This window comes from Telopea speciosissima, chromosome 8 (assembly GCF_018873765.1).
Source record: "Telopea speciosissima isolate NSW1024214 ecotype Mountain lineage chromosome 8, Tspe_v1, whole genome shotgun sequence".
NCBI classification, from domain to species: domain Eukaryota; kingdom Viridiplantae; phylum Streptophyta; class Magnoliopsida; order Proteales; family Proteaceae; genus Telopea; species Telopea speciosissima.
The window spans coordinates 59,765,152-59,776,638 of NC_057923.1; the positions used below are offsets into that span (position 1 = coordinate 59,765,152).

At 36.2% G+C, this 11,487-nt stretch overlaps 1 protein-coding gene across 1 annotated transcript; it reads right to left on the reverse strand.

Annotated features, from left to right (window-relative positions):
* Nucleotides 1-392: 392 nt before the first annotated feature.
* On the reverse strand, nucleotides 393-11,154 carry LOC122670505 (kinesin-like protein KIN-14L). The gene is made up of 20 exons (XM_043867410.1): nucleotides 10,965-11,154; nucleotides 10,649-10,806; nucleotides 10,390-10,530; nucleotides 10,058-10,310; nucleotides 9,872-9,963; nucleotides 9,713-9,784; nucleotides 8,473-8,571; nucleotides 6,578-6,652; nucleotides 4,550-4,631; nucleotides 4,218-4,313; nucleotides 3,975-4,148; nucleotides 3,791-3,897; nucleotides 3,523-3,701; nucleotides 3,237-3,401; nucleotides 2,847-3,097; nucleotides 2,562-2,725; nucleotides 1,668-1,985; nucleotides 1,145-1,572; nucleotides 883-1,064; nucleotides 393-767 (listed from the first exon to the last, which is right to left on the reverse strand). Exons 1-20 carry the CDS (start codon nucleotides 11,032-11,034, stop codon nucleotides 691-693), a joined length of 3,183 nt encoding a protein of 1,060 aa, XP_043723345.1. The 5' UTR covers nucleotides 11,035-11,154; the 3' UTR covers nucleotides 393-690.
* Nucleotides 11,155-11,487: the final 333 nt, after the last annotated feature.

The following is an 11,487-nucleotide window of genomic DNA, read 5'->3' on the forward strand; positions in this document are numbered from 1 at the left end:
AAGGATTTGGGGCCATTGGGCACTCGGCCATTATGCAAGCCCAGGTCTATAGTTTGTTTTTTGCTTGTTTTTATGCCAAAAGACAAGAACTGTTCTTATTCTCCTCAACCTTGTTAGACATTCCTTTCTCAATGACAAGTCAGTGGCAGAGAGATTGGTGCAGTTGGTCTTTGTGATTGTCACGTGCTGAGACTTGATCATGATCTGAATCATTTTTAAACTCCTCTCTTCTGGAATTGATGTTAAGAACTTTAAAGATTGCATATTTGAGGACAGACATGGTGCCTCCAGCTCAAGAAGTGATTCATTAGCAGTAACCATAGGATAAAATTTGCTCAGAGAGGCAAGACCACGAGATCCATGGCGAAGGCAAGCAAAACTGAGAAGTTTATGTAAACCAATTGTTAGATATCTAATGAAAATAAAGGCTTCATTCTGAATCATGGACACCATTGGAGCACCAATAAAAAATGGACTTGAATGAACAAAATGGAACTTCCAATTCCTTCTGTACATTACCATTACATTTCATTTCCGGAATATGAGTCAGAACCTTCATCAAGGATACGCTGGAATGCTTCAAGGAACATTTCACAAGTCCAAACCCGTAAGTCCGCTGTCAGCATGCTTTGAGTTAAAGCATATCATCATCATAGATCTCAATATTTATTTTAGTCACCACTAAAAGATTCATAACCACCGCTTTGCCATATATGTCGGTGAGTTGGCAGGAGGAGGTGTCCTGGCATTCCGAGTTTCATTTGAATCTACAAAACAGAATAAACCAAACATGAGTAACAAATATCCAAAATAGTTAAGAACAAATATTAGAATTTCTTCTTTACAGACAGATTGAAAGACATTCTTGTCAAATCAACTCACGACATCCACCTGACTTCCCCCCTAGTGAAGATCTCCGGGATTTCTCCATTCCCAGAGTCTGGCCACCAGTGAGTGATTGTCTCCTCATTGCCCTTGCACTAGATATGAGTGGTGACTTTCCATCATTAATGTTTTTCATGCCATGAATGGGTGACTGTGTTTCCATTTTATAAAGCACATTTCTGTAAGTTTACATAATGTTAGTACTTTCCACAATCTATATCTACCCCTACTACAGAATGATTGAGTGGTTAACTACTACCTTTTCTCAGAGCCATGAATCAATTTCCCAATGTTTTGAAGTGATTTCTTTATTTGAGATCCTTTTTTACTTGTACTACTATTCAAGCTGGGTGTATGAGACTTGTTAGAAAGGCCAAGGTCCCTTTGTGGCACAATCTGAACCTCATTTCTTGCACGTATCTGTGGCTCGGGTGTCTTTGGTAGTTGGAGATGTGGAATTCTCATTCTACTATCCGTTGCTAAAGTTTGGCTTTGACAAAATGATTTGTTAGGGCTACGAGGAATATAGCTATGATAAGCAACTGTCATGGAACTGTCATCAGCACAATTGCCGCTACTGGTGATTTCTGGATTTTGACACTGGCCCAAGTAGCTGCACCCATTGTTCCAAGCATCCTGTGAGAGATAAGGAGCAACATACTGCTGTACCCTTTTTGAAACTTGAACCTATGACAGTTGAAGATAGATTGGCACAATCAATAAAGGATGTGTTTTGTAAAACAATTTATATGTTAAAAGACAAACTGAAAGAATTTGCTTACATCTTCAGAGTTTCTTATCTGCATTTGATCCTTGTTGTACTTTGGGCCTTCCAAACTCAATCCTTGGGAACGAGTCGGTGTACGTTCAGTTCTGAGTTTTACTTTTACAACAGGTGTTTTTGATCCCTTTCTGTTTTCTTGATTCATCACCTTCTCGGCCTTTGCGATATTAGAGCTTTCAGTACTCAATCGTCGGTTGCGTGGGGGTGTGTATTCAGGTACTTTTGGCTTCTCGCAATGAGATCTCAGCTCCTTTGCTTTCTCAAACTGCATATCCTGTGCTTCTTTCCTTGCTAAAGCCTTCTTCAGACTCTCAACCTGCAAGATATTTGGCTTCTTAAACCCCTCATTTTCCTTGATGGATCAGGATTTAACCTTTAATCTGCACAACTTATCACCAGACATGTGATTCATAATGTGGCAAATAATATCACTCTACCATTACTATTGAAGAGTTTTGAATCAAAAGATGAGAGTATATTACTCTATCGTTACTATCAAAGAGTAAATGAATCAAAATATGAGCAATTTGGATAAAACCACGAGGATAATTCCTTTCTAAATGCCAGCAGCCTCGACTTCCAATTATTATTTTCTAGTTTAACATCATGATAGTGCTGGATCTGGAAACCCAGACCATAGAGATCCGCAACTTTGGATAGAGACCAGCATGCCTTCATTTCTTATTTGAAACAACAAACACAACATGCACCCAGTTAATTTTCTTAAAGAGAAGGCAAATGTAATTCCCGTTAATTTTCTACAATCATGATTTTTTTTTGGTTATTGCAGCAAGACCAACAACATGCATCACGTGAAAGAATTAAGAAGGCAAAAGAAAAGAAATGTAAGTGGGGCATACCAGACATTCACCCCATAAATAGAAAAATATACCTGTTCCCTAAGCTCCCTAACCTCACTGCTCTCTTTGTTCAAGCGAGCAACACCCAGTTCAACAGCTGAAACTCTCTGAGCAAACTTCAAAGTGCTAATGGTTTCCCCATATGAATCTGCTTCTGGGCTTACATGAGCAAACATTAAAGTTTTTGCACGCCCTCCTACAAGTAATATATATTCAAGAGAAAAACTGTCAGAATAGGACTTGGAAAAGATACAATTGAAGTAAAGCCTCAAACAATTAGGACTTGGAAAAGATACGATTGATTAGCAAATTACAACCTAAAGAGTCTTGTAATAGTTGTGTGAGTTTGCTGTTTCTGTAAGGGATGTGTGAATTTTTTTGAGCTAAGGCTGTAATCACGTCTCCCAAACAAGAAAGAGACTTGTTGATATGTTGTGCCTCCTTAAGCCTGTCTCCTGTAACTTCAGACTTGTCGACCCTCTCACTTCCTGCAAGGTCCACCAAGTGCAGGCAGCTACGAAGGATGCTTCCAGATTTATCTTTCCCTTGTACATGTACTGTCAAGATGCTGTGAACAATCACAAAACCGCAAAAGCATCATTGTCAAGATATAGCTACTTATGATTTTATTCTGGTTTTACTGTTTCCCGGTTTGTCCTACATAAAGAATAATCCAATGAATATATAAATGGAGATCAAACACAAACCTGTGGGAGCGGCTGCTTTGGTTGTTGAGTGCAGTGGAACTAACTACACGGTTCAGCTCCCCAAGCTTCATCAAATTGAGGACATCCCCAGTAGACTTCACGGGATACATTGTAGCACCAGGAAGAGTCAACCCCCCATTGCTTGTACAGGTTCTTATCTCTAATTTATTACCAGTTAAGAATCCACAAACTTCTTGCAATGCCAAGTTACTTGAAAAAAAAGATAATAGAGTAGCAATCCCAAAAATAAACAAATAAAAGACTAAAAGGCAGATAAAAAGGATATTTTGTGCTTGATGAGTCTTCTACTAGAAGGTCCCTTACTTGCTCATTGTAAATTTCAACCATTTGAATATCAACATCATAATCCATTATATCCCTTCTTTTACAAGAAATATTGAAGAGGTCATTGAGAGCATGATAGTTGATTCCCCTATCCTTCATGGATCCACCAGATGGACCACACTGGCACCAGGGATACAAATTAGATTACTAGACTTGATGACCACATATCTTCAATACTATTGTTTCCATAATCTAGCTAAGGACCTTACCATGGTGTGTGTTTTACCAGACCCTGTCTGGCCATAAGCGAAGATGCAAACATTGTAACCATCCATGACAGACCTAATTAATGGTTTAACGTCCTGAAAAACCTCCTCTGAAAGCACAGTATATCAAATGAGAGATCGGATGAGGTTTTTATACGCCAAACATAAAAATTTGATATAGAATTACCCTGGGTAGCAGTTGGACCATAGACCCTGTTAAAGTGAAAAGCTTTCTCTGGGTCTCTTTGTGGCTTTGCTGGGTCTACAATCACAAGAGAACCATCCTCTCCAACAAAATCTACAACACCTTTTGATTCAGCATTGAAGGTAGGCCTGATTCTGCAGTACACTCTAATATTTCCTGAAAGAGAAATTTAATTAGGATTTGAACAGAACACAACAATAGTTACGTGCAACAGTATAGACGAACCTTTTAAATCCTGGACCATGTTATGGAGTTGCCTGTTTTCTTTTACCACAGATTGATACCCAACAGCAGCAGTAGAAAGCTCTTGGACCTGGTTTCCTGACAAAAAAAAAAAAACAAAAGCATTACCAAGAGGAATTTTACAAACCAACAATTAGAAGATCCACTGTGTAGGGTATTTTGAGAACTAATAAGACAAGATAAACTCAAACTTCTTAGACTCCTTCCAGAATTAGAACTGACATATACATTGAAAGCATGCAGAAAAGAACTGGTATTGTTGCTTTAAACCTCCTCATTCATGTATTATACTTCTCATTCCCATAAAAGCATACCTATTTGTTTTAAGTCATTCTGCAATTGAGACTGTAAAAGTTCAAACTCTTTTTTTGCGCTTGACAATAATGATTTGAGTTCCTGCAAAGATAAACATCTTCTGTAAGCATCCACCCAACATGTAGGCACGTAGAGACAAAACTAACTTAATTGATACCTTGTTTTGTCTTGATTTATTACCACACATTCCCTTACCTTAACATTCAAAAAAATAAAAACCATAGACTTTTTTATAATGTGTTATTTTGGATAACTTAAACCTGCAGATTGTTTTTTCTGTAAATCAAGAAACTACAAAACAGGTAACGTAAAAGAGCAACAGGAGATCTCAGGTTCATGCAGATCACCAAAACATAATGAGATGAAATCATGGATTAAGCAATACAAAGAAAATGATATACATATACATATATGTATATATATATATATAATTATTTTTTTTGGAGGGGGGGGGGGGGAGTTCATATTCTGAACAGAACAACAGCAGCCTTAAAATCAGCAAGTTGTTCCTGGGAAAAACCAAAACAGCATTGAAATAGAAACAAGTATACAGAATCGCGCAACAGGTAGGACTCGTGAAGTATCTCATGACAAACAAGACCTTTCAAATTGATTACATTTTAGTATCATTTGATGATGAAGATTAATCAAATTCAGAGGGATTAGATAGTGAAACACAGATTATTTAGAACCAAGTGAACACACCAGCTACTAGTATAAATAGCTAATGAGTTGTTGACTAAATATATAGCAACTGAATTTTTAAGCATTAAATTCTTAATTTGTATTTATTATGACTCTTTGAGTGAGACTAAGGCTACGTTCCATTTGGAGTGAAGGAAAAGAATGTGAAAGAAAAACAGTAAAATAAAAAAAAAGGCAAAAGGACTTTTATGCGTCCCACCCAGGGAAGCCTCCCTTTATGGCCTACCTAATTTGTGCAATGAGGAGAAGTGATTTGGCAATTCCAGTCATGCTATATGTCCAATTTCAAAGTCAAACTCAATCATTTAACAACTACCCCTGCACAAGGAATTGGCATCTTTTTTTTCTATTTTTAGTCATCCCTTTGTATTCTATCATTTTTCAAATACTTAACTTTGTAATGGATTTTCAAAGGCTTATTTCACCGCAAGGCTAACTATGTTTAGATTGAAACAAGACAGTTAATAGGAGACCTGGGCTCTACTTGGTATTCCAGGAAGCCATCCACTCTCCCAGAAAAGAAGGGGAAAAAAAGAGAGAGAACTCCTATATTTTCTGATAAACAGTGTTTCTCCAGCTGTCTGGTTGGATGAGGAAAGCATCCCTAATGTTTCTGTTTTCTTTTGGCAAACTTTTACACAAAATATATGTTTCTTTCCTCCAAATCGGCCTGATTATTTGGTTTGTTTCAGAATTCTTGGGAAGATGATGACGCCATCCATATTATTTCAGTACTTACCTATTTTTGCTTTCAATCAAACAGCACAATAGGAAATGAACTTTTTTGTTCTCCACACTGAATAAGTATTGTTTTATTTTCCTTCACTTCCAACCAAACATATTCTAAAATTCAGATGAATAAGCATTTAAACGTACTCAAAATATGTATAAGATAATAACAACCCTTGAGAATTACATAACAATAAGTCACTTTCAAATTATTTTGAAAACCTTTTTTTACCCCCGACTTAACTTATGGGAATAAGATAAGGGGCAATCAAAAGAAGGTTACAACTTCTCAGTTCACCACTTTGGTGACAACAAGGTACACTCATAAATGTACGTGTATACATATATATATATATATATTTCATTCTTCGCGGGTTCGAGTTAGGAAACAGCCTCTCTGTGAAACGAGGGTAAGGCTGTGTATATTATGACACTCCCCATACCCTGCAGTGGGGGAAACCCCGTGCACTGGGTACGCCCTTTTTTTTAAAGTTTTTTAAGCTGCACAAAATCTGTAAGGACAGAATTTCCAACCATCAACAACTTCATAGAAGTCAAAATCTTACAATAGTAAAAGAAAAACAAAAGCTCACCAAGAGGTCATTCTCTTGTACTTCCAACATGCGCCAATGGTTACAATTACCCTTCTTCAAGCAAGACTTGCAATACTGTAGATAGAATAAAATTAGATTATATAACCATGGCTATCATGCAATTAATGTTTTAATCAAGCTGGAGTCCCTCCCTCATTTGCATTCCACAGTTTTTTTTTTTTTTTTTTTGGGGGGGGGGTGTTTCCAAAAGGATTCAAGGAGAAAATATTATCTTTGCATACATAATTACGTTCCAAATAACCTACTCAAAGGAAATTAAATGTGTTCAATAGGAATTCATTAGAGTGCATAAATTTAGCAATTATCAATGGCAGTATGTAGACTTGCCAGCAAAGGATGAACCTATCAGTGCACAGGTCAATGTTAATTTTTTAGCACTATTTAGTTACAGAAATGAAAAACTATTCCTTTTATCATAAAGTAGTAATTCTTACAATGCAAAGAAAACTCTTTAGTTTTCCACCTTTGTAAATATAATCGGATGGTACTAACTTGAATTAAACCATGCATTTTCTAAGTAATAATTTGTTAAATAATTATTCTTCAGGTTATGCAGATTCATTTCTATTTCAGAAAAAATGTGATTTTACGCTATCGGAATAAAATTTTGAACCATTGCAAAGGGTACTAACATTTAATTTATGTTTAGCAAAAGGAGGCTATGGAGGTCATTCAATTATTTTGAGAACTAAAAATTAAAAAAAATGATAAGAGACAGGAAATGAAATATATATGTATAACTTATATGTAGGGATTGGTTTTCAGAGTATTCAAAATAATTGAGTATTTAGGAGAGGGCCAAGAGGAAAGAAACAGAGACTGACATGAAGGATAGAAACCCTAAAGCTAGTTTCCAGAACACTAAATGAGTACTTACTCGTGATATCTGTGTTTTGAAACTTGAAAACTAAACTGAACTTGGAAGTTCAATAGCTAATTGTCATAGATGATTTGTGAATTAATGCTGATATATGAACTATTAGTGATCTTTGCAAAATTAAAATCATCTAATTAATTAGATTTCCATCTACAATCCAGATGAAGTAATTTATACAATCTGTAAGACTGCAAGAATATCATTAACACCAGAGGAGCATTGTATGTAGTCCCCTATAAATTGGCAAGTATGCATCCACGAACAGGCCCCAGGGTTTGGCCAAAAAAATAAAATTATCTATATCCACATGGATATTACCAATAATATAAGTATATCTAATATGTTGAAAGGGCACCAATAACAACAACAACAACAACAGCAACAAATTCAGCCTTGTCCCAACTTAATGGGGTTGGCTTGAAAGGATACCAACAACAATCCCAAAAAAATAGAGCGTAGTTTATGAACTCATAAAGTTGACAGAGAAATTTATATATGATGTATACCATTAAATTTCATGTAAGCAGGAAAAAAAGTCAAATAACAAGCAGATAGTTATTCTTTTAACTTGGGATGCAGAATCAGATCTAACTCTGCTGATCCCGAGTTGACTCAGATGAGTTTGGCCAATCCAGACTGAGTTTGGACAGAAACAGGGGTAAAAGGGTAAAAACACCTGGACAATATTTATTTATTAAATTTTTTTTTTTTTTTGGGGGTGGGGGATTGTTATTGAATCAGTGGTCAGCCTCCTTCAATCACAAGTTGATTCGACCGAGTCATGAGTCATCCAATCTGATCCCAAAATTTGAAACCATGGGTAACTACAAAGTCATTATGGCACTATCTTGCTTTGAGTTCTCAAGAGTGAAACATAAAATTCCAATAAATGGATAAAATTGTCATAAAAAAACTAAAGCAAATTTATTTTACAGGAAACTGATCACTAGCTTCATTCAAACCATAAAGACAGCAAGATTTAAAAGAAAATCCATACCTTATAATTTCCAATTCTAGATACATTCTCTAATGAGTCTGTCGAATCCATAATTAGGCCATTCACTTCTTTCGAAGAATCTTTAAAGATTGTTTTCAACTATAAATAAACATATGAAATGACACAATTAGTTTTTATCAAATTCTTAAGAATTCTAACTAATCAAAACAAAAAGCACTTAATGATAAATATGACAAACTCTAAGTGAGGGCTTTTATAATGATGGAAACATCTGTCAGATTATAAGAACAAAAAAGGCATCACAATACTAGCACAGACTTTTTATTGCAAAAGGGTGAAGAAAAGTTATATAATGAGCATTGTATGAAGTGCATCTGAAGGGTTTCATCATCATTTCGAAGTTAGAGAAACTTCTAAGGAAGATAGAATTATGCAAAAGACTTGTAGAGCACTGCTGGAATATCATACTCCATGAAATGTACAAGACAAAAGAGTAATAAAACACTTCTGAGTTCTATACTGTAAACTACGCATAACTGAGGTACTTGTTACTGCAAGATAGGTAGAGTATTGTGCTTTCCAAGTTGTCTAACAGTATGACATCACCAACAGTGTTTTCAGTACATATTTCACTCTCTAATTTTATGATTTCACAAGGACTTGATTAGTCAAGAGAGTTGAAGAGGAGGAAATGAGGGAGAACGAGGGTTGGAATTGGTTAGTTTCTAAAAAATAGTTCTATCCCTCACATTTTGCACCAAAAGAATATACTGAAAGCAAGAACATCCCAGACAAAAAGAATATACTTCTCATAGTAAGCAGATGAACAAAAGAGATGGTTTAGCTAGAACATCAGCAAATCATAATATTTTTTGTGGAATTACATGGCAGAAGTTGGATAGACTGGCCATTGTTCTAGCGATACGCATGCAAGCAAAAACGTCCACTGATCAAAATAAGAAACTAAGAAGCTGAAAATGAAAGTCAAAGGCATTCTAGATTTTTTATTTCATGGAATATTAAAATCAAAACAAACTTTCAATGAAAAGATATGTCATTCTCTACTTCCGACTAATAGAGTAAAGGAAATAACCTGGACTCTCCTCTTAAACGTTTACAGCAGTTTCCTAAATTGGATTCTAATGGAATTCAATGGATTTATATTGATGATGTATTTTCTTTCCTCTTATTTCCATTGGTGTTGGAGATTAAAACTTGCAGCCATGAATTTAACTACATGCAAATAAAGGGTTTTGTATTTTGGAATGAAGAAACTCACCTCAGGGAATTTGTTTACATGTTGTTCTTGTAATAAACTTGACATGGTCTTGGTGAATAACTTCAAAGAATTCTACATCAGAAAATTTTAAAAAACAGTTATTGGATTTCATTTACTGAACTGAAAATTAATAGATTACCAGAGCCACCAATTAATTACCTGATTTCCAGAACGGACCGAAGCCAAGAGATTCTGATCCACGTTTTCTTTTGTATCAACTAGGCACTGAGCAAGTGCTTCAACAAGTAAAACTACATAGTACAAAACAAAAACCATTAGCATTTCTGTCTAAAGAAAAAGAAAATAATAACAACGGCAGAAATTGCTCAAATGAAAGTATTGGACCTTCATGTTTCTGACGTTCTGTCTCTACATTTAGTTGGTTTTCAGAGGGAAACGACACGTCCAAGCGCCTGCATGGGTCCGATGAACCTGTAGAAGAGGCTCTTGAATGGATCCTACTCGCAGAATGTGATACCATTGGAGATCTAGAATGTTTATAAAACCCATTGGCTCCTAATTCTTTCCTATCATGGTAAGATTTAAGGGCTAAAATGCAATCAACAACCTTAGATGAAGACCCAACCTCCAAAGCGTCCTGAAAAGGAAAATTTGTAAAAAGGGTCAACTAGCTAAAGGAAAAACATCTAAAGTTACCATAATTTGTTCCTACTTACCCTTTCAAGAGCGGACGCTTCAAAAGCGGGGAGCTTCAACTCCTCCACAGCCACCAAGAAGTTTCGGACATTCTCAAAATACTGATAGGCGGGCAATGACTGAGTTTCACAGGTGAGCAAATTTGGATGACCCTCCACAACCTTGAAAGAATTAAATTCAAAAGGCCTCAAATTTAATTAGAGAGTTGAGGAAGAACAATCGAAGTTGTAACCCTAAAAGAAAAATATGTACATCCAAAGAATAGTAGTGCAGTCCAACCTTCGGCACTGCTCCTGGTCTGATCTTGTTAATGGCATTGCAGAGGAAGATACCATTTCTCAAACAGGAAAGAAATTCTTGCTCTGACGGCTGATTAGACAGACCAAGCGGTCCAACCAGGGTTTCGAGCCATCCCGCAGCTTCGAATCGCCTGCAAGCTGCATTTTGATACATAAGGGGGGTGGGGGGAGAGATTTTTAAAAAACCTAGAATCATTTCCGCAAGAACAGAAAATTAGAACTAATGAACTGAATAAAGAATCTCAGAAACCAATCAACCATAATAGAAATAAATAGAGAAGAAGAAAAAAAAAGACCTCCTTCCTCAGCTTTTCTTGAAGCCAAATGTAAGTCATGAAGCGTCGTCATTCTTGAAGGATCTTCCATTGAAAAAACACAAGCTTTAGTGTTTCTAGCAACTGATTATGATCAAATGGAGCAGTGTTTCTTCTTTCGGCGAGTAAAAGCAATCAAAGAAGCACCTCGTTCCTTAATAGATCAGTAGAACAGAGTCAGGTGGTCTCAACAAGAGCTCTTAGAACCAGAGAAAATCTACCCTTCTTCGATTTATCTGCGACTAGAGTAAAGACTGAGTGATTGCAGAAGAAACCCTAAATTTCACAGTCCACACATATCGAACTTCGACTCTGCAGAGAGCGAGGGCGCCGAGAATGGGTCTCCGAGCCTACTCTCCGAGTCTCCGTTCGGTTCGTAATGAAATTCTTTTCATTTTAAGAAAGTTTTATATTTTCAGTAGAGACTGAGAGAGTAATAAAAAAGCATTTTTTTAAAAATTATTTTTAGAAAGTTTTTGGTTCGGAGATTGGGATCCGAACCTGA

Bases quoted from the DNA above. Each gene is read 5' to 3' on its own strand.
- LOC122670505 (XM_043867410.1), bottom strand. From the start codon at position 11,034: ATGGAAGATCCTTCAAGAATGACGACGCTTCATGACTTACATTTGGCT. The intron at 4,314-4,549 runs GTATGCTTTTAT...TTTTTTTGTCAG, and splicing joins GAATGACTTAAAACAAATAG to GAAACCAGGTCCAAGAGCTT. The intron at 2,726-2,846 runs GTTGTAATTTGC...TATTACTTGTAG, and splicing joins ACTATTACAAGACTCTTTAG to GAGGGCGTGCAAAAACTTTA.